Source organism: Anolis sagrei, chromosome 4 (genome assembly GCF_037176765.1).
Source record: "Anolis sagrei isolate rAnoSag1 chromosome 4, rAnoSag1.mat, whole genome shotgun sequence".
Lineage (NCBI taxonomy): Eukaryota > Metazoa > Chordata > Lepidosauria > Squamata > Dactyloidae > Anolis > Anolis sagrei.
The window spans coordinates 223,424,442-223,447,859 of NC_090024.1; the positions used below are offsets into that span (position 1 = coordinate 223,424,442).

At 37.4% G+C, this 23,418-nt stretch overlaps 1 protein-coding gene across 1 annotated transcript in view; it reads right to left on the bottom strand.

Moving 5' to 3' along the window:
* Window positions 1-23,418, bottom strand: part of ATP9A (ATPase phospholipid transporting 9A (putative)) — a 97,788-nt gene that overhangs the window by 50,520 nt on the left and 23,850 nt on the right. Inside the window, exons 2-9 of the mRNA XM_060772099.2 lie at window positions 17,264-17,408; window positions 16,734-16,847; window positions 8,834-8,942; window positions 5,350-5,408; window positions 5,098-5,149; window positions 4,072-4,166; window positions 3,041-3,121; window positions 2,335-2,410 (exon numbers count right to left, since the gene is read on the bottom strand). Of these exons, the coding sequence (XP_060628082.1) occupies window positions 2,335-2,410; window positions 3,041-3,121; window positions 4,072-4,166; window positions 5,098-5,149; window positions 5,350-5,408; window positions 8,834-8,942; window positions 16,734-16,847; window positions 17,264-17,408 (731 nt within the window). The remainder of the gene's footprint in view (window positions 1-2,334; window positions 2,411-3,040; window positions 3,122-4,071; window positions 4,167-5,097; window positions 5,150-5,349; window positions 5,409-8,833; window positions 8,943-16,733; window positions 16,848-17,263; window positions 17,409-23,418) is intronic.

The following is a 23,418-nucleotide window of genomic DNA, read 5'->3' on the forward strand; positions in this document are numbered from 1 at the left end:
AGGTGGCTTTTAATACTATTAAAACACACAGGATAAAATCACAAGATAAAAATGTCAAGAACGCATTAGGATAAGGAGCGTAGTGAAAACAGAGAAGCAGTCAAATTAAGAACCAATCCTATTCTATTCTTCATTTGTTTTTCTCAGAAACTGGGATAATTCATACAGTATTTTTTAAAGCCTGCATAAGTGGTTTGTATTTGTATCTGCCTAAAAAATATTTGTGAGAGGAATCCGAGCAAATCGCCTCAGTAATTGTGGCTTTGATGGATACATTTTCCCAACAAAAATAAAAAGCCTAAAAACATGAAAATATTTCAATGTTTTACCCAAACTTGTAGGATCTTTTTTCTCCCATCCAGGACTGTTAACAATCATCACTGTTTCTGTCAGATGTGGCACTTATGCTACTTGTAATTTTTCCATATGCAATGAAATTTTAGATTGATCAAGTATATTGAACTGAATGGCTAGTTATTTTTAATGTCCGTGTATGCTTCCACTGGTCCCTTGGTGGCACAGCAGGTTAAACCACTGAGCTGCTGAACTTGCTGACCGAAAGGTTGTCAGTTCAAATCCGGGGGGTGGGGTGAGCTCCTGTGGTTAGCTTCAGCTTCTGCCAATCTAGCAGTTCGAAAACACACAAATGTGAGTAGATCAATAGGTACTGCTTCTGCAGGAAGGTAATGGTGCTCCATGCAATCATGCTGGCCACATGACCTTGGAAGTGTCTATGGACAACACTGGCTCCTTGGCTTAGAAATGGAGATGAGCACCACTCTCAAGAGTCGGACCACCCCCCTGAGTCAGACACTTAATGTCAGGGGAAACCTTTATTTTTTATTATGCTTCCACTAGAACTATCTCAGACAAGCACCTCAGTATTCATGACTACTATATATATCAGACTCTCAGGGAAAGAAGAGTTGATAAAAAGTTGCCCCTTATATAGACAAGGATTGAATAGCAAACCGAAATGTGTAACTGTATACTCATTTTTAGCAAGATGCTTGAAAGGTCTGGGAGTCTGCTTCCCTGGGTAATAACTTCAGTGAAAGAAAGGAAGAAAGTGAAGATGAACAGGAAAATTATTTCTAAAAGTAATCTGTCATTGAATATATGTGCTATGATACTACCTAAGATTCTCTTGAGCCATGACTTTGTTACAACATGCAATACTGCACATTTGTTCTCCTGGAACTTGCTGAAGTAAGCTTTAAACAGATACATTCAGAAAACCTAGAAATCCATTTTCTAATGCACAATGTTAGTTCAATCTTGATTTCAAACTTTCTCAGAAATCAACACAAAAGGTTATATTAGTAGACTGCATGTTGCTCATGCTTTTCCCATGTGATATACGTATGATGCCCAAACTCCACCATGACTGTGTATTCAGTGTTTGTGAGACAAGGCACCTGTACATATAGGAGTTTCCAGTCTATTTGGGATCCCTGACATGTAATTTTATACTTGTTCTTGTGCTCCTCAATTGCAGTCAATTCATTCCTGAAAGTAGTAGATCACATCAGAAAGTACTGACTGAAGATCTCATGAAGCATCTGCACAGTTCACCCTTTAAATCTATGGGGCACCAGCAGGCTTCAGCCTGGTCTCATGTGGTCTGCATCCTAATTTAAAAAGCCCTATGTAAGACATCAATTTAGCCCTCTGCAAGATCTATCCATCTTTTCCCCAGCAACCCATTATATGGGTATAAAGAAGAGATGGGGGAGACAAAAAGGTGGTAGAGAGAAGGGGGAGGGTAAGAAGCAGAGTGGAGAGAGAGGAAGAAAGATTCCTATATAGAAAGGGAAAAATACATTAACTGCCCATCTGGGGGGAAAGCAAAACAGTAATCTCTGTTTTGGAAAAAAGGAGCTTATCAGAGAGTTCTTTGATTCCTTGCTACTTCTGGATGATACATCTGGTCCTGCTTTTACAAGATGCTCCCCTATGGAGCCACAAACAAGGGGTGCAAATGGGTGTGTTTACATGGAGTTCTTTTATCCTCGCTTCCATTTATAATGTCTCTGACACCCTTTCTGTTACAGATTTAAAATGTCAATACTGACTGCAATTAAGTGCTATTCTAGCAGTGGATGATTTGCCCAAAGGTTATTGGAATTCCAACAGCCTTCTCATCTATAAATGTCCAAGGGGTAATTAAATGTCAGCTCAAACTTGCTGGTGATGTTGGGACAAGTGGGAAACTTTATTCCAAAGTCTAATTTTCAATGACAAGAGATGATTATTTCAATTACAAAGAAGTTTTGTTTTTTAAAAAAATGCTAACATGCTCCATTATAAATTCACATGTTGAATTGTCCTTACCTGAAGCAATTACTGTGCTTGCCCATAGCGTATTTTCAATACTTAAGCTTTCATTCACAGGTGGGTCACTGTCCTCCTGAAAGAGTTAACCATCCCACACACACAAATATGAATTCTTAAGAGCTGTTTTGTACAGACTTTTCTAAGAACAAGGATTACATTATTTTTGGATCTTTGTGAACTGACATGAATGTGTTAATTCTACAGCACTATTGCTACTGCTGTCCCACTTATAAAAGGACTGAGGACATGTGCATCTTTCCCATTTCAGGAATATGGTATCCAGAAAGGTTTTTCTTTTCTTTTTTATGATTCTATACAGAAGTTAGATGAGGTGCTTTAGTAATGTCTTCCTGCATGGCAGCATTTGGACTGGATGTCTCTCCCTAATTTAGAATTCTATGATTCTATATAGAAAGAAAGTCATTACAGACTACCTGCTTGGAGCCTGTCATAGAAATGCTGCAAAAGTTGTTACAAATTCCTTTTAGAAAATAATACAGATCTATGCAAATGACATAGAAACCTCAGACATCCTAAAAATACAGATATTCAGAGGCAGACCCGCCACCCCTACATTATGAACCATGTGCCAGACACACCATCTTCTTAAAGAATGTCAAAATTGTCCCCAAGCCTGAGGGTTTTATAGAGTTGAAGACATTATTTTAATTTTATTTCCTTCAACAACAAAGCAACCACTTACTCGAGTGAATGTTCCAACGAAGTTGTGGATGTCAATGTTTGGTTCCTCTGCATACACATATGAGCGGATTTGAAGAAGGTCCTGAGAAAAGTTGCAAGAAGTATTAAAATCCACTAAACTTCATATTTCAAAGAAATCCCACTTTATAAAGAAGCAATGAAACCTTTTGAGGTGAAGGGGACAACCTCACTATACATGGGCTAATTGTATGCAGGAGATCAAAACCATATAGAGGGAAGGAAAATGCATGGGCAGGAAGGAAAGAAAAAACCCTGAAATGATTGTGATGGAAGAAGTAGTTGGTAAGTTGGTAAGTCTTATGCTAGCAAGCTTTTAGCAAGATTGATTTGTACCTCATCTCAGGAATGGAAAGAATATTTGTTGTTATTTGCTCCTTCATCAAAATGATATACAGAAACCCAGTTAGGATATAGCAGTGATAATTTTACATTGTTTTCATCCAGTAGTCACACAGAAAGAAGGGAAGCAGAAAAATTGATGTATTTTTGTGTATGATGAGGGACAGTATATTCGTATATGGATTTTCATAGTTGGCTCTATCTTCCACTTATTGCCAAGAAACACTTTTTGACAGATTATCCTTTAGGACTCTCACCAGAAAAAGGAATCTCTGACATGAGAGCTGTACAGATGAAAACAAACCCTGCTTTTTATTCATATGTTGCATTAGTGAATCTTATTCTGCCACCTAAGCCAGGGACAGAAATCCTATGACATTTCAGATTTTATTCAGCACAAATACAAGAAGTGCAAGCCTGTTTAGGCAATGGTGAAGAATACTGGGAGATACAGTCAAACAATAACTGTAGGGATGATTTTTTAACCACTCTTGATTTAAACAATTTCAGAACGTTACTTATAGAAGTTGTGGAAAGACTCATGTCCACTTGCCATTCATTTCAAATCAGCTAATGAAGAATAGGTGCTCAAGTGAGCCTAGTTTTGGTTTTTAGTTATTTTTTCAAAGATTTGAAACAACCACCAGCTGCAAGTTAGATATTTGTACGTACTGAAGCCGTGGGTAACCTCTGAGTACAACTAACTGGCAGGCGTAATTTCCAGTCTGTTTCACCATCCAGCTGATCCGTTCGGAGAAAGCAGGAACCTGTAAATATTTAATCTGTGTTAGTAGGATGGGATGCTGTTGTTCTTCATATAGCATCATAAAAACTACAAGTCTGACAGTGATTCAGAAGTTTGTCTTTGTCTTGATGAATCCATGTGTTAGTTCCAACCATCTACACAGAACACCAAGGGAGGCGAATAACTAAGGACATTCATTTCAACTCATATTCCCAGAACAATGCTGCAAGCAGAAACTTTGCCATTAACTCATTCTTTCAAGTGTGTGTATGTATTTTTCAATGTTTTGAATGTCACAACCCAATTGCTGCAGTGTTGGAGACAGTTCCATGCAAGCCTTCTTGGTGCACTTTTGATCTGGGTCATTGTTTTTATATGACCCTCAAACAATTTGACTGTGGCCACCAGGACAGTAATATGGCTGCACTTGAGTAAACAGTGCCACAGGCAGCTGTTCACTTGATAAATATTATCACACACAGGCTTTAAATCATGTCATTTTCAAAATCATGTTTTTATTTCCTTAAAGTTCTATTTGAAATTAAGTCAATAAATACCCAAAGAAACCTCAGAATCACTCATTCCAGACATGGAAACTTTTTACAAGGAGGACTTTTCATGCTATCCAAATAACAAGTGATGTATGTTAAAAGTCAAGCTCAGCAAAGCCAAAGTGAGTGATAGCAGTCAGCATTAATCTCTCTTTTCTGCACATTGGTTGACCTTATAAAACAGGACACCCTCCAGGGCAAAGAGCCTTGATGCTTTAAATGACCAGGAACTATAAAGCAAGAAAGATACTTGAACTATCAAAAAAGAACTTGTTTGACTCAAGGAGACATGTTGAGTCTAAAATTATATATACTCAGGTTACATTTTCAAAAAGATTATTTTGTCCCAAATAACCGGCAAAAGGTTAGTGGCTATTTTCACAATTGGCTCCAGATGTTTACCATTCTTTTCTGATGTTCTTAGGAAGATCATGTCGGCAGGGACACGCTGATTCTGTGTTACAAAAAAAGAAAAGAAAGACAGTTATCAAATGTTCAGAACACCATCTAAATTGAAGACATGCCCTAGCTATGAGGAGTTTTAAAAAGAATACTCTTTAGAACACAAGATTATTACTGTTTTGAAGATTACGACACACAGCATTACAAAAAAGCCTTTGGAAATGTATAGAATATTGGCAAATGCAGGCATACCTTTTCCACAATGATAAGATCCCCCACTTGAATACTGGAGCTTTTCACTTTCATTGTTCCTGTTGGTGAAAAATAGAGATGTAATAATTCATCTCCTGTACAGCTTTCTTGGAAAACATTGTTTAGAATTAGGCGGAATTCATATTCTGATTGAGGCTGGAACATTAAATTGGTTCAAGTAGAAGAACATTAAGAAGAATATACAATTACATAAAATAGCTCTTTTGGTTGAAAGAAGCCAAGCCCAATGAAAGGGGAGGCAGGAGACATACACATATCATAAAGTGATAGAAAAGGTAAAGAAGACATTTTCCTTTCTCTTTCACACTAAGAGGGCAGCATTTATCCAGGGAGAGGAAAACATGGTCTCTAGTTTACATGAGCCCCTCCCCCCTATTTTTTGCTATTTGTGGACTATATAAACTAGTTCTTTGATGCCCAAAGTGATTTTTTAGTTTTTAATTTTCCTGTTCCATAAACATCAGTATTGTAGCCAAATGGGGTACAGAGACCAATCCGCTCAGCTCACCCCCCAAAAAGGGGAGAGAGAGGAGACCAAGATCACAACCATTTTTTAAGTTCAGAATGGACTACTATATAATCTGGGGGCCTAAAAGTGGCCCCTGAACTGTTGGATGTTGCCCATATGGGCTCTAACCCAATGTCTGCAACATCCCTATGTATTGCTTTAGAAGAAAGAAACTACTTCCTTCAAAAGTTGTTTTTACTCATGCACAAATTGAACAAGGAAATTAAACTAACTGAAAACTAAGAAACAAGAGGAGCCATTCTGGATCAGGTGCCCTTCTCTGGGACTTCCTATTGGGGTATCTTGTTGGCCACTAAGGGAAATAGGATGAAGAAACAATTCAGGCCTTTAGTTTGTATATTCAAGGCACCAGTCCTTATCCTGGCACCCTCTAGATATCAGGGAATGCATCCCACAATCCACTCTTGGTCAGCATGACCGGAGTCAAATAATGTTGGAAAATGCTTGGTTAAGAAAGGCTGTCTTAAGGGATACAGCATATCACAGCTTTGAGCCATGGGGTGAATGTTGTCTAATTTAATAAGCTTTCAGCATATGATGGGCTTCAGTGTCTCTTCTTCAAAAGGAATAATGAAAGTTTCTTCTAGAATTGCAGATGGCCAGGTTTTCTTGTGGCAAATGTTGCACTCTTATCAAAGCACTTTATCACTCCTGCTAATAGAAGCTCAAGACTTCTTCCAATCCTGTGCTTGCTGCTACAAATGGTGAACTGTCATTAAAGAAACAAAAACCTACAACAGTGTTAATTCATTTATACAAACCCTTATCTAATCTTCCTTACACACATTCTGCAAATTCATGAAGCTGTTTTACACACTCACACAGAAGTGGCATCCTTGAGTTGTATCAAAGGAAAACTTTTGAAAGTCAAAATTGCATTGGGAAACACAGCTCTTAAGATTGAGGCCCATAGATCCAATTGTTTTGAATGAATTAGGCTGAGGTTTAAGCATATCTCTCAAGGACCTCCATTCAGGGGTGCTACAAACACAATGCATGCAGCACACAAGAAAAGAAGACTCAAGTATCAAATTTAGAATGTGTGTGTGTGTGTGTATGTATATATACACACACACATACACACACACAAAAGAGTAGTGAATTAACCACAACAAGCCAGTTGAAGGAAACAAAAAAAATCAAATAAACAGTCACCCAAATCCAATTGTTACCCCTAACTTTAAAGCATGGTCCCCTTGGATTCTTCTGGTTATGTCTGAGTCAACTCACTGAATTGATACTATTTACTATTTTCTTTTGGCCAAAAATGACAAAATAAAGTGAAACTATGATATACCTTGTGTAAATACTAATTATATTGTGTTCACTTATTAGGCAACAATTTATTTAACGATTCTAAGAGAGCCACTAAGTGTTGAAGATAACCCAAACGTACATTCTCAAAACATTAAGTATTACAACAACTTCCTTCCCAAACACAGGGATAGATATCCAGTGGCATGATGATGACCCAAATCTACCATGCATTGTTTGACTGCTTCTGCAACTTCAGAGAAAGGTGCTCTCTGTTGCTTGAACAATGAGCCACCAGAGCCCCAAACTAGATTTTTCATATATGAATTAATAGAAGTACCTCCCTCACAATTGCAGATAGTGAGGAATGTGACTAAATACTGCAACAAGAACAGGACTATTCCATTTGAATATTCCCTTCGTTATTAAAAATATGCTGATAGACTAGAAAAGACAGCAAGATTTGTTTTTATTAAACCTTTGGCTGTTAAAAGGTGGCCTTACTCTTCATGACTTGTGAAACAGAGCACAAAAGGTTTGGGAAAACACTTTTTTATATACAGCTGGTAAATGCTAATGATCTGTATCAAAGGAGAACTGTCTTGGCAGGTGGTCTCTTTGCATTTCATAGGGTTTTTGAAATGTAGGTCTCACTTACCCTACTCAATAATCTTGAAAGCTGGGGATAGGGGGAGCAAGAAAAGAAAAACAACCCTGGAATTTTAAAGCAACAACCTCCAAAAGACATCCAAAACAGAAATTCAGCCTGCAAATTTCATAGCAAAGTTGGGCTAAAGAATGAATGAGATGGAAAGTTAAATCTGATTTATTCAGCTTACTTCATATTTCTTTCATCAATTCCTTTTGTGGTGCCCGCCAAGGTGACACCAAAGGTGAGTCCAAAAGACAGCAACCTTTGATGCTTTGATGGAATGCCAGGTAAACTGTTTATGGAATGAGCCAATTTCAAAATATCTTTTATTTAGTTAACCTTAATAACAATTAGGTTTCTAACATAGCAGTCAGTGTGGTTAACTCCAAACAAAGCAGATTTTTTAAATTCCTTGAAGCCATGCTGGAGGAAGAGAGGACACAGGTGTGCTAGTTCAAGGATCATAAACCATGGTGTATTGTTACATGCAGATTAGGTGCCATATCTTCCCACTTATTTGCATCCCTCAGTATAAAGTTGAATGTTTGCCTCTATGTTTTTTGTATGTTGGAATCCGCCCTGAGTCCCCTTGGGGAGATAAGGCGGAATACATATAAATAATAATAATAATAATAATAATAATAATAATAATTATTATTATTATTATTATTATTACAGTATGAGAGAACCATTTTAAATAACGTGATAGATGCAGAATATTCTTTTTTGTGAGAAAGGATAGCAGTCACATTTACATTTGTGCTCCAGACCTCCAAGAAATTACCATCTTATCCTGTAAAAAGACCCTATAGCTCCATTTGGAGTACAAACAACAGACAGGGCTGCTAAACCACGTGCCTCCCAGCTTGACAACACTGGCCCCCAGTCAGTCTTTCCCTCCCTCTCTTCCAGAAGTCCTGCTTTTCTAATTGTCAGCAACATTTGATTGAGTTGCAACTCCTGCTGTTCTGGCAGTCTGCTAAGGGATGCAGTGAGCAGATGTGAAAAGCTGGAGCCAAACAGCTGACCTCTTGCTGTGAGTTTGCTGTAGATCTGGGAGTTCACTTCCTTGTCACGCATGCAACATCGGATCTCTTCCACAGCTTCACGGATGATAGTAACAGCGAGCACAAAACCCTAAAGAGACCAAGAGGGAAAGGGGTCATTGAGGCAGCACAGATGAAGTCCAGCTTATTCCACTTGCTACTTATTATAGGAAATACTTGTTCTTTCTGGTAGGATCTACCACAGAGCTTTCCAAACATGACACATTAGTTTGTCGGCTACAGTATGCAAATGCAAACATAATAAGAAATGACAAAAATCTTGGAAATGTATGTTATTATCTTATAAATAATATATATTTAAATATATAAATGAAATATTTCCATTAGATATGTTGTGTTGCCATTAATTTTGTTATTATAATTTATGTATGTATCTCTTGTAAAAAGTTAGTTTAACCTCCAGTTTGCCGGTAAAACAAAATTACTGTGTCACAAAGTGATGCATGTCTAAAAAGTGTGTCACCAACATGAAATGTTTGGAAAGCTCTGGTCTAGCAGGTAAAATGTGACAGTACTGCTACTTGTGAATTTTTGTTTTTTGGAAAAAATATGTATGTCCCACTCTAGATCACAAAAATCTCAGGGCATTATAAAGATAGAAAGTCAATTTAAAATAATTAAGAAGAGATCAAATTTTGTAACAGTTTGGAATAATAAAGGTAAAGGTTTCCCTTTGACATTAAGTCTAGTTGTGTCCGACTCTGGGTGGTGTTGCTTATCTCCATTTCTAAGCCAAAGAGTTGGTGTTGTCTGTAGATGCCTCCTAGGTCATGTGGCCAGCATGACTGCATGGAGCATCATTACCTTCCTGCCGAAGCAGTACCTATTGATCTACTCATATTTGCATGTTTTCAAACTGCTAGGTTGGCAGAAGCTGGGACTAACAGCAGGAGCTCACCCCTCTCCCCAGATTCGAACCACCAACCTTTTGGTCAGTAAGTTCCGTAGCTCAGCGGTTTAACCCTCTGCACCACCAGGGCAGCGGTTTAACCCTCTGCACCACCGTTTGGAATAATATATATCATATAAACATGCATTAAACAATTGATATTGTTTCAAACCATGTTACCATACATATCTGGACCAAATCATTACACAACAAAGGTTTGATAAAAAGCTATGTTTCAACATGGTGATGGAAAAAACCCAATTTAAACCTGCATTAGGAGACAGCATTTTTCAATCCAGCTGCAACATTATACAGTAGGAGATACTTTCTCATGTCCTCATACTGTTTGGATAGCTCCTCTCAGGGAAACAAGGAAAAATAATATGGTCTTCATTAAATTGTCACATCCTTCACAGAGAAGAACTTTGGAGTTCATTGTATTTGATGATGAGCATTTAAAGGGAGATTTCAAATATTCAGAGAACTCAAAAAGGGAAATTTCTAGCTCCCATTAATACAAACAAATGTGTTTATTAATTAAATAGATATATTTTATCTTCCTACATGCATGGCATGTGCCATTTCCCACACTTTATTCCTTACAGCAACCCTGGTGAAACAGTTTAGACTGGAGGGTAATGATGAGTCTATTCAACTGACAATTGGAACCCAATATCCCTAGTAAAAGTTCAATACTGCATTCCTGGGACATATTGTATGTTGTATGGCTGGGAAAATAGGTCCAAATGAAAGAATGGTTGGGGGCTTCATACAACCCAAAATGTGCATATTCAAACCAATCTGCTTCACTATGTTTCATTACTCCAATAAGGGTAAGCAGACAGGATTTGCACTATTGTAGAGACAGCTCCTGGATGGAGTGGAGGCAATTAATGAACTACCCAAGGATTAGGGCTCCCACTACAGAAGTTCTAAGGGAACGTGGCCACTGCCTGGACATCATGGCCATTGTAGTCCAAAATCCTGGAAAGTGCCCATGTGCTTACCAGTAATGTATCCTATAAACAAGTATGACTGTTCTGAATTCCTTCATGACAGGAGAAAGACATGTCTATTGCAAGATCTATCTACCTATGGAGGACCTGGTGGTGCAGTGGGTTAAACTCTTGTGTTAGCACGATTGCTGACCAATAGGTCAAAGGTTCAAATTTGGGGAGAGGGGGTTGAGCTCCCTCTGTCAGCTCCAGCTCCCCATGTTGAGACATGAGAGAAGCCTCCCACAAGGATGGTAAAACATCAAACATCAGGGCAGCCCATGGGCAACATCCTTGCAGACAGCCAAGTCTCTCATACCAGAAGTGACTTGCAGTTTCTCAAGTCACTCCTGACATGAAAAAAAAATCTATCTACCTCAAATTACTATTCAAGTTTTCATCACATTAAAATACACTTCTCTATATTTTAAAGTGTGCCCATAATTTGAATTAAACCAGTCTCAACTTCTTTAATTTTAGATTTAAAATAAGAGCCTTGTTGAAAATTGTGATGTCCTATTGTTCGCTTTATATTGTTTCAGGTCCATCTCCCACTATGGACAAACTTTACCCAAAATTTGGCAGTTTTCCTTTTTTTTCTTTTCCATATTGGTAGTCATAGCTAGCTTAAATATCTTAAAGACACTAGATCCCATATGATCATGGAAGCTAAGCAAGGTCAGCCCTGGTTAGTACATGAATGGGAGTGAATAGTAGGCTATATTTCTGAGGCCATATTTCCACCAGTGAATAGTAGGCTATATTTCCGAGGAAGGAACTGGCAAAACCACACACACACCTACCCACCCCTCTATATTAGTTAAAAATTATCAGAATCTCATTGCTCATTAATACAACAGGCACAACATTCAATATTTTGTTATTCTCCCACTGCTTTTAACTGGTTTCATCTTTCTGAAAAACAAGCAGGATTGATTTGTAAATCTGTTCATAAAAAATCAAATGACACATAGATAAAGATAGAGATATATTTCATGTAACCGAAAAGTAAGTTTAATTAAATTCAGTGGAGGTTACTTGCACTTAAGTGGGGTTAGGATTATGGCCTTACTCAAGTTATATTTTTTAACTTTGTTTAAAAAATGAAAACCAGTTGCCACCAAAGAAAATTCTCAGTACAGACACAGGTTGTATCTTGTTTCTTAATACTGATTTCTTCCTACATGTAACACAAAGGATAAAGAGTTTGTTTCTTAAATCCAATTAAGGCCCCAGGAGGAAATCAGTCTGTTCTACTAATTTCAAGGCGTCTTCCACCCCCTTGCATATTGTGTATGAACATTAATTCAAAAATTATTGCATGCCCTCAAGGCTTGGAATAGCTTTACAAAGAGATGCAAATACTGCAGAGGGAAAACTTCTAACTGCAGAAGTTTGGAAGTCATTAGTAAGCAGCACAAAGCAAGTCCAGAGGGATCTGGAGTCATTATTCTCATCTGGGGACACCAATATATTATCTGATTAAATGAAAAGTGCCCTTTCACCTTGCTCAAAGATGGAAACTTCTTCTGATATTTCAGAGTTACAGTCTTACACATCCTTTTGTTATATACCTTAGTTGAACTCTGACTTATGCTGATCCTATCACAGGGGCTTTTCTTGGCAATATTTATTCAGAGGGCATTTGGCATTACCTTCTTCTTTGACTTCCCTTGATCAGCCAGAGGGTTTTCCTGAGCAGTGCTTCAAACTCTGGTCTCTCAGAATCCTTGTCCAATACTCAAACCCAATAGTAAACTGACTCTATACACATCCCTACCTTGAAACAAACCTCAAAGAACTCAAGAAAATACAAAATCAACAAAACAGTGACATCTTTATTGGCCAGCCAAAATACACAAAACACATCATGCACATTTTCAAAGTGTCATTGACTTATTCATCAAGCAAAGATATTAAAAACCATAGAGCTGTTTTGTGGATTATATATTTTGCTGCAAGGCCAACATGTCTACCCTGAATATGTTTGCCAAAGAACTCAGTGGGACTTACTTTCGAATAAACATGTTGGAGTGTATGTTAAATTACAGGATTTTTAACTGCTGCTGAAAATACTATTATTACTTATTGTTGTTCTGAAAGAGCATCTGAAATTTAGTTTGTTCTCTCTATACAAAATTTATGCAAACACAAATAACAATCTTGATGCATTTGAGTATTAGGATATCAAATAATCATTTCAAATAGGTTCCCTAATATTCGCCTCACTGACTTATCTCAACTCAAGTTGTCATTCCGTGTCAAAACGGTTGCATTTGCAGCCTACAATGAACAAAAGGCTTTTATATAGAACTCTTGGCAGCTCACATGCTGAATTCTAATGGTTCACATGATGTGGGCAATCACAATGGTATTACAGATTTAGAGAAGCCCTGCAAAAATTACAAATAGTCTCCAACATTTTCTCGATTGCTTAGTAGTAAAATTTGAACATTCTTAAAGTGTCTTCTCAGATTCTGTATAATCTTTCTCTCCTTCTCAACTACACTGTCCTTTTTTGAACTGTAAATAATCAAACATATCTGTAAATAAATATTTAAATAGACTTTTCTTATACATTTGATGTAAAATCTAAGAACGTTACACTGCTCTACCATTGCACATATTTGTGAATACAATTAAATGTCCCACTTCTGGGCTATATTATCTAATTGGCTATGAAGAGCTTCTATTTAAGAGGCTAATTTATTTTTGCAGAGATCTTTTAAATCTAACTTGGTGAGACTTTTTTTTAACTGAGCATTTAAGTGATGCAACAAACTCAATAATCTCATCCTATGTTTGAAAATGCTCTCACCCAAATGTTTGAGAATGCATTTAAACATGAAATCTTGATGCTACAGAAAATCCAAATGAATGTTTTCCATTTCATTTTTTCGGTCTTTTAGTTGGACAATGGAAACAACATGGTGAGCAACAGATTCCTATTAATGGTTGCCCATTTTTAACAATGCCCAATTTATTATAATTTTTAACATTTCTTAAGAATAATGCATCATGGACACATTTCCTCAGATTTGCTTGATGAAAGTTTATCTAAATTTCTAAATATTTTCTTGGAGTGTTCCTCTGACAAACTATACATAACTTTGTGATTTCATTTGTATCACTAAGACTCAAATCCCTTCCATTCCGTTCGCCTAAAATGTATTTTACATCCTGGAATCTGGCTAAATTGTGATGATACTACATTCAGGACCTCCTCCCCCTCTTCTCCCTCCCTCCTCCCCCTCTTCCCTTCATTCTCTCTCCAAAGCCAAATGCAGTAATGTGCAACCACAAGTAGGACCAAATGCCAGTGTCACAGGATTTAAGTATCTCTGAATCCTTGTTTGTATTAAAAAGAGCAATTTTTTAGCCTGCGTGGCTGGGGAAATATGCTTCAAAGGGTGAAACCAGTCTACTGGGATCTCAAAGCTACAGTAAGTAAGTATTTTTGCCTTCCAGTGGTCAGAGGATAGTAAGGCCATGGTATCCTATATTTAGGGTTAGCTGTGCTGGTCATGCAGAAACGTATGTTATTCTTTATGCATCGGACTGAAAAAGCTGTAGCTACTTCTGGATGTTGTATTTTGGGGTATCCTGAACAATTTCCTTTCTCCTGATAACTAGCAAACATAGTATTTTGGGGGTATCCTGAACAATTTCCTTTCCGCTGATAATTAGCAAACATAAAGAAGTAAAAATTGGATAAAATGAGACATTTTATATAGATTAGTTCTGCAGTGTGTCCATTTCAGAGAAGACAGCTTTGTCAAAAAATCACTTGGGCATTGGATTTTTAGCATAGAATCCCAATCCAGGTAATCAATGAATGACAGGGCATGAAAAAAGTCCAACCCTCTGCTTCTTGGTAGGGGGTTGGACTGGATGGCCCATAAAGTCTCTTCCAACTCTATGAGTCTTTGATTCTATGAAAACAAGTTAAATACAGTAAAAGTATCTGGCTTAAGTAGAAATAGCCTTATATAACTAACATGAGATATAGTATTTGTTTTATCTTCTAAAACATTATAATTCCACACTTCATCCAGAAATTAGGTTATAAGGTTCTCACTGTTTGAGATTAGTCACAAAACAAGACAACTAAAAGGAGAGGCAGGCAATTGATCAGGAGATAGGGGCATGTGCTTTCGATATCTACCTGGCAGACCACCATAATGCTATTTTACACGTCCAAAGTGATGTGATGTCATTTCTGGAGAACATTTTGCCTGATTTTCAGTTTGTTTTGTTTTGTTTGGTGGTTTTGGTGGGCTTTGCCGATATAAGGAAACACCCATTTTTTTCAAAGAGAGTTGACAGCTTTGGGTAGTTTTCAAACAAACAAACAAACAAAACTATGCACATACACAAAAACAACCAACACAAATTTAAAAATTTGTGGTCTGAAGCATTTAGGGGCTTTCTGGGGTGGTATTCAGCAGTTGGAAGGGCTGCATTTGGTCCACTGACTGCTTTTTTTGTACTGAAAAGAACCAATGTTATGTTGTTGCTTGAGTGCTGAATTATGACTGGTTAGAAGAACTATCCAAGGTGCTAGATCTGCTTCAAGGACCCAGATGCCTTTTTTAAAGTCCAGACTAAAATGTAGAACCAATTCACCACCTCACTGGCATGGAAACTACTAATCAGTGGTAACACATTATTTCCAATCTTTCTTCCTATCACTGGCTGCCAGATTGTCATAACTGGAGGTTTGTTTGTTTTTTATCGTGTCAGAAGCAACTTGAGAAACTGGTCAATGATGTAGATCAGTGATTCTTACACTGTGCTCCTCCAGGTGTTTTGGACTTCAGCTCCCAGAAATCCCAGCCAGTTTACCAGATGTGTTAGCAATTGTGGGAGCTGAAGTCCAAAACACCTGGAGAAGCACAGTTTGAGAAACTCTGATCTAGATGATGGGAGTTTTAGTCCAATGACATCTAAAAGATAAGAAACCCACCACACCTGAACTTCAGTGTGTTTTACAGTCCAATTAAAACTATGATGCAGGTTTCTGACCATATATCAGTCTGATGATGGCCAACATGTCTTAAAGAGTAGTTTTCTGAAAAATATTGGAAGTAAAATCAACGGTCTCCCATCTGTTCTAAGACTTCATCATTCTCCTGCTTTCCCATCCCTTTCACTTCCACCTATTATTTCAATGTGAGCAGTTTGAAAGTACACAATGATTCTCAGTCAGTATGAGTTTATTGCTTGAAGTAGCTGAATTTGGGATATATTTATAGTAGCAAAATTTAACAGGAGTCTCATTTTTAAAAAAGCTTAAAGCAAGCCAAAATCTGGCCAGAAAAGCAGTGACAACTTTTTCTATGTGCTGTTTTTTCAGAATTGTCAGTCAACGTTGATCAGATTTTAGCATGCAAAGAAATACATAATAGCATCTTCAACAGAAACGAGATATAGCTGAGATTGGGAAAATGAAGAAAGCATAGTGACAATAAAATTTGAAGTTTCCCTCCTGGCTTTAAAGTAAAGCAATAGAGACCTGAAATCAGGTTTTCAGCAACATTTCTACCTGCCACATTGCACTGGTAGAACATATTAATTGCTTTATAACAAACATAATTGCTATAATGTTCTCATGATAGTCCCTCTCCCTACCCCAAAGTTAACCCGAGGGACTCTCCCTTTGGTTTAGAGTCTTAGAATAGCTGAGTTACGGGATAAATTACACTTTGGATCAAGTATCTCCTCATGCGTTCGCCACCCTCTACCCATTGCTCAGGGTTTTGTTTCTGAATTACAAACATTTATTAAATCAGTTTTAAAAGTCAGATGGAGCATCTACAATTCCCAAACACATAAAGAGCTGGTTTCATAAAAATAAGCTAACAAAAACCATTTTAAGTGATAGCATTACAAGGATTGTCGAGATAATGTTAACAAAGGACATCTTGTATTTAAACAGTGAAACTTTTCTTGAATAAATAAACTTGATATTACATACCAGTGGAACCCAATATGTGTAAAGTGCACCAAGCCTCATTTCAGGAACAAATTGAGAACAGGCCAGAAATAAGAAATAAAGGTTGAAGAAGTACTTGAATTGATTGAACAGCACCTAAGGGGGAAAAAAATAAGTATTCAGAGTGATTGACAAGGAAAACATTTGTAAGATTTCATCTACAGGTTAAGTTTTCTGCAAAAGATAAAAAAAAGTCTTAGAAAAATGCATTGCTTTTAATGAAATGAAAAGTTATACTTAAGTTATGTTGTAGTAAAAGAGTAAAATATTCTTCAGATGCAAAAATGAGAAATATTGAGAAAGCACAATAGAAGAAAATATTTTACTGACTGAATGGATTTGGATCCCACCTTTCTTTTAAGGTGAGATGCAAAGACATTTGGATCAATATTTTTGAATCCATTTCATTTATATGTCATGACAAATGAAGCTGATATATAAATTAATGTCAGAGAGTGTGTATTAATAGTGGGAAAGGAAGAAAATTCATTTTTAAAAAGTAATACACCTACCCCTGGTAAAAAAGTAAAGAAGTTGTATTTCTGGTTGTTGATGACATTGCGGGGGTATCTCTGGTCTCTTTTTTCTGGGTGGCCAAGCCAAACTGTTCGAGGCCTTGGGTCTCTTCTTCCACAACATCTTAAGCACTCGCAACATCTGTTGAAAGAAAACATTTTGCTATTTTGAGAAATGTTAACTTTTAGCCTCAAATAACTTGAAAGGTTATTTGGAAATGAGGAGGTGAGATTTAAACACTTCTAACAATAGTAACAGCTATTCAGAATCCCACTGCTTCTAAACTTATATTGTTCACTGAAATCACCAAATCGTAGGTCAGAAAACCCCATAAATGTGTGATGGACTATGTGAAAGGAATTTTTTTTCTCCTTTACACAAAATTAAATGCCTATACCTTTATTTGGTGACCTGAGTTCTGAATGAGTTTAGAAAGAAGGGGGTATAAAAGTTCCTTCCATTCTGCTAATTTGAGCTTAGCTGCCTTGAAAAAAGGATATACAATTTTCAGTCTTTTTTTAAAAAAATCCCCATTCTCCAATTGCTCACTTCTTGAGTGTGTGAAGGTAACAATTTCAGAAAAAGGATAGCACATGCAATACACAACACCATCAACAAACTACGCTGATAAATTTTATTCTAAGGGCTACATTAGTACATTTCTGTACTAATAATAATAATGCCAAAGAGGAAATTTTGGCAAATACGAGAGGTATTTTTTAAGTAAGGTCAGTTTTGTTGTAGACACTCTTAGGTTTGCGCTCATACCACAACGAGCGCGTGCGTCATGTACCAGCATGCCTCGGGAACAACTGTGCTCAGTTTCTGCTCTGTAGCTAACCTGTACGGTTCTGTTCTGTGCTTTAAAAATGTTTAAGACTATCAACTCACCCTCCGCATGTGAGGTTCGCTCACTTCAACTGAAGCCACCAAATCATCTGTAATCAAAGAAGGGCGACCGGAGCGGTCCTCATCATGGACGTTGTCATGGCCACCTTTGAATTGTCATACCCACTTATGCATTTTGCTTTCACTCATAACAGTATCACCGTACACTTCACAAATCTGTCGATGAATTTCTGCAGCAGGCAGGTTCCTTGCTGACAAAAACCGTATCACTGAGCGAACCTCACATGCGGAGGGTGAGTTGATACTCACTATGAATTTCATTTCATGTTTAAATACAAAGGAATTCAAAGAGTATTACCAAGTTGTACTTTGTCACTGGGTTGCTACTGATAACGACAATGGAGCGCAGCTATAGCACTGCCTTCTGTCAACAGAACAATGTACACTGCAGTAACCATAATAGTGTATATTGTTTAATGGGGGAAGAAAAACCTGTCTGTAATGGGCAGATTTTGCACTAGACAGCATGCTAAGACCCAGAAAGGGATAGATTCAAGCACCTTCTCATAATTGGAAATTCAGAATCTTCTGTCATCTTATCATATCAATCATACAAAAAAAAAAAGTAAAATAAAATCAGAGCTAAGAGTTGCAAGTTCCATGCACACACACACACAGGAATGTAAAATCTTACATAAAAGGTATGTCTTAGTAAAGACATATTAGATTGGATTAGAAAGTTCTATACACTTATTTCTGAGTAAATAGAACTGATCTCACTTCAAATAAAAAGCGCTATAATTGTGTGAAAGGAGCCCATGAAGTGCAGCCTGAAAAACATTATGAGAAAAAAAGTCCTGCATCAAACTACCAATCCCAGGATTCCATAGGAGGCAACCAGACCAGCTAAATTCGAATCAAAGCAAAAGGAACAAGATTATTGTTTTTCCTCTCCATAGAACTCTGGAATCTTAGGATTTTATCACATTGAGCTCCAAATGGTGGGAGCTAGCAGGGGATTCGCCATGCAGTATAGAGAATCTGGCAGGCAGTGTCGGAACCTGTCATCCCCTTGCCTATCCCCCTGCACTCACCCACTTCTTCCCTGTTCTTTTCAGCGTCCTAGGATGCTTGCAAGATTCTGGAAGCATGGAGCCCTGCTAGAAGTAGCCCTATGTTATCTGATGGGCTCTAGCAGGCTCTGTGCTTCCAGTATTCTGCAAGCATCCTAGGATGCTGAAAATTGTTAATGTGATGAGGTCATGCATAGGCTGGTTCTACACTGCCAAATAATGCCATCTGAACTGCACTGAATTGCATTATATGCATTTTATTTTTCATTATGTTATTTTGTACTGTTTATTTTACTTGATTAGTTTATTTATTTTATTGTGATGTTATTTTGTTGTTTATATTTTATGTTGCTGTAATGTATCGCTGGGCTTGGCCTCATGTAAGCCACTCAGAGTCTCTTTTGGGAAGATGGTAGAGGGGTATAAAGTTGTTTATTTATTTATGTATTTATTTATTATTATTATTATTATTATGTTCTACACTATCCATATAATGTAGTTCAAACTGCACCTTTGAACCAACCGTAGAGCTGGAAGTCACCGCAAGGGCCATTTAATCTGATCACCTTGCTATGCAAGAATACACAACTAAAACACTTTTGAAAGATGCCTATCTAACCCCCGTTTAAAGACCTCCAAAGAAGGAGTTCATCACCTTCCAATGCAGCTTATTCCACTGTTGAACAATTCTCACAATAAAGTTTTTCTTAATCTTTAGATGGAATCTCTTCTGTTAAACCTCTTTTAGAATCCACACCTTAGTTTTAATTGGGTTCCCAAAACTATGTCAGTAAAGTGCTTTTTAACAAGTTTAAGAAGATTAAAGGGGAAGAAAAGTTAAGGCGAAGATCATTAAGCTGAGACACACAAAGGTTAATATTACAGTCACATTTGCCATACAGTAAAGCTAGAGAAAGCCACTTCATACAGTGGTTTATTCAACCACTCAAATTTACTTTGTGTAATAATTCTTGCCTATTCAGCTGATTTGGATAGGTCAATAACAATGAGAAGCAAACTCATTTCTGTTTAAAGAACAGGTGAGTGGCAGACCTGTCCCGGATTTGCACACTGCAAAACAGGAAACACTTTGTGGAGCGGCAAAGAACAGCAAAAGTACTCTTGTTTTGTTTTTTAAATAAAGTATCACATTTCTTGCTCTCCACCTCACTGCCTGCAAACAAGTATCACAGACATCTTATTTACTAAGGAAATTCTTCTAGAAGAAAACCTGCGCCTCCCCAAAAGAGTAAATAGAAAATCCAGTTAGGTACATGAAACATGCCTGGAGATATTTTTTCTCTCTCTCTCTTTCTCTTTCTCTCTCCCTCCCTCCCTCTCTCCCTTTCTGTGTGTAAATGTTTTCCTGTCATGTGTCAACATATGGCTACCCCATGGATTTAATAGGATTTTCTTAATAAAGGAATATTCAGGGATGGTTTGTCAGTTTCTACAGCATAGTGATTAGTGTCTATATGTCTGTGTATTTTTGTTCTTGTCTTTTATTGTTAATATGGTCAGTGGACGATTAATAAACAAATCTATCTACAGCTACTGGGATTTACTTGAGGTCTCCCACCCAAGTACTAATCAGGGCTAACTCTGCTTAGCATCCAATGTCAGACAGGATCTAGTACCTTTATGAAATGTTGTGTGTTGTTGTTGTATGCCTCCAAGTTGTTTCTGACACATGGTCACCCTAAAGCAAATCTATCATACAGGGGTTTTTTTTGGGGGGGGGGGGGTACGATCTACTTTCCAGAATCATAGTTCTGTGCTCAAAGGATGTTAGCTCAGGGCCTTTCCAGACAGGCCCTATATCCCAGGATCTGATCCCAGCTTTTCTGTTTATCCCAGATTATCTGGCAGTGTGGACTCATATAATCTAGTTTATAGCAGAAAAATCTGGGATCAGATCATGGTATATAGGGCCTGTCTAGAAGGGCCCTAAGTTTAAAATCGGAACACCTTATAGCAGCAAAAAGATTAACAAATGCCAGAGTATTTCAATCTTGGATCAATACTCTCAACGTGAACTATTTCAACAGGAAATGTTTAATAAAAGTCCTTTTTCTTAAATTGATTTTTAACATTCTCAGATTTTGGTTTTTAGTAAGGAAGTCCGTAAGGGGCTTTAATGACACTGTGATCTTCAGGGTTGGAAGGGATCTTTGAAGTTATGAAATCCAACACACTACTCAAAGGAGAATCTATAAACCAAGATAAGTGCTATGAAATCCCAAACAGATTGTCTTATGTCAGTTATATTTGCCTCCAATGAAGGAAAGTCCATTACTATTGCTGTCTGTAGTTACTTTCAAAAGATAAAGGGCATTTTAAGGCATTTCAGAAGCATTATTTTTCAGGAATATTTACACATATCTTTGATTAAGCTTAACGATCTCTTTTAAAGGAACAAGTCACACAAGTACTGCAATTTAACAACAATGGAATGAATACTGACAATTGATTACTTTCGAATGAATAACAACAAATAGAAGCAAATTATTTCTGAAAAGTAACTTTCCAGGCTCTAGCAGTATAACACTATTGGTCTTGGTCACTAATGCCATTAGTGCTAGTGGAGCAACTAGAAGACTTTCTCAAGCATTTTCCTGTGTTTCTCTCTTGGGATTGTTCAATAGGCTCTTTGATTAGAGCAAAGACAGTCAAAGTATATCTCTGGGGCCTCATGCAATTTTCCCAAAATTACTTTTGTATCTTTCAACTCTTCCATATGCCTGGCACCCCCAGTCTGCCGCCGCTGCCTCCTCTGCCTCTGCCTCTGCCTCTGCCTCTGCCTCTGCCTCTGCCTCTGCCTCCTCCTCCTCCTCTTATTCTTCTCCGTCTTGCAAAAAAAAGGTGATGAAAACTGATTCTCTTGGAAGTTTGTGGGAAAATAATTCTGTCACAGGTTCTTTATGCGGTGTTAAACAGCAGCAAATACAATTTTTCAATGCTTCAGGGGAATTTCCAGCCATGTCCATCTTCCTTTGGCACATTTCTGGTATTTTTGGCTGTTGCTGCTGACTGTACATGTATTCTGGAGCAAAATAAAAAACAGACTTTTGCCATTGCCCACCCTTGGACTTGGTTTCATGTTCTCCAAAGGAAGAGGTAAGGAGGAATGAATTTTTTTACATATTCCCAGGGATGCGTGCTCACTGCAATATATGTCAAATTTGGCTCACTAGATTATGTTACAATTCAGCAGGAAAAGAATGCATGCACCATATGCTGCATGGGATTTTCATATATTCTGCAAAGAAAAGAAACCAAAACAGTACACCAATATTGCTCAACCAAAATTTGGAAAACCAGAAGAATTTCTGTCAAGTGGTCTATGCATTCTGCAAATCCAGAAGTCCTGGCTGACCACAAATTACATAATCACATTAAGCATAAAGGGAGAATGTGGAACGCAGAATTACACACTTCCTGTCCAACTGGTTTTTGACAAAGTGATACATGTAATACTACCAGACGAAGGCCTGTGCATAATAATGACTATCTTGGCATTTAGTTGCCAACTTACTGCAAATAATACTTAAGTCCTCATTATTTAAATCATACTCTGACTTTCTTATTTTTGCAACAACATCTTCAAACAGAAATGTGCACATGAGCATATATGAAGGTGATTTTATGTGTTATGCCAATTATACGTACTTCAGATTTAAACAAAAAGATGTGTGTTCAGCACTGGGTATTCAATATTCTTTCCAAGTGAAGAGTTGTGGTTATTCTTAGAAAGTAGTAAGTTTGTGACTGATGGGATTCTGTTTATCCTTCTCCCCTCCCCCTCCTCCACCAGTCCCTCACATTCAAATTCATAATGTTCTCACTGAAGGATTGATCCTTGAACAGAAGAGTAATAATTAGGAGAAAGGTTACTTAACATATCCTGTCTAATAAAAATGGTTGTAAAAATGAGATCTTACAAACTTATTTCCCATACATTTTATATTTCTTCCCAATTCAGAGAAAAGCACACAGAGAGAACAATCCCAAACAAATTCTCTTCCTCATTACATGACGTCAGTCCTTTTATTGTCTGGAAAATGAATGACATAACAACAACTGGGACCTGAGAAGTTCTTGTTAGCAATTGGCCAAGTTTCACAGTTTAAAGAGATCAGACAAAACAAGGGATGAGCTCATAGTCACTGTTTTAGCATCTGAGCTAGTTTTGTGTTTCATGGAGATCATATCACATATCTAAAATCTCA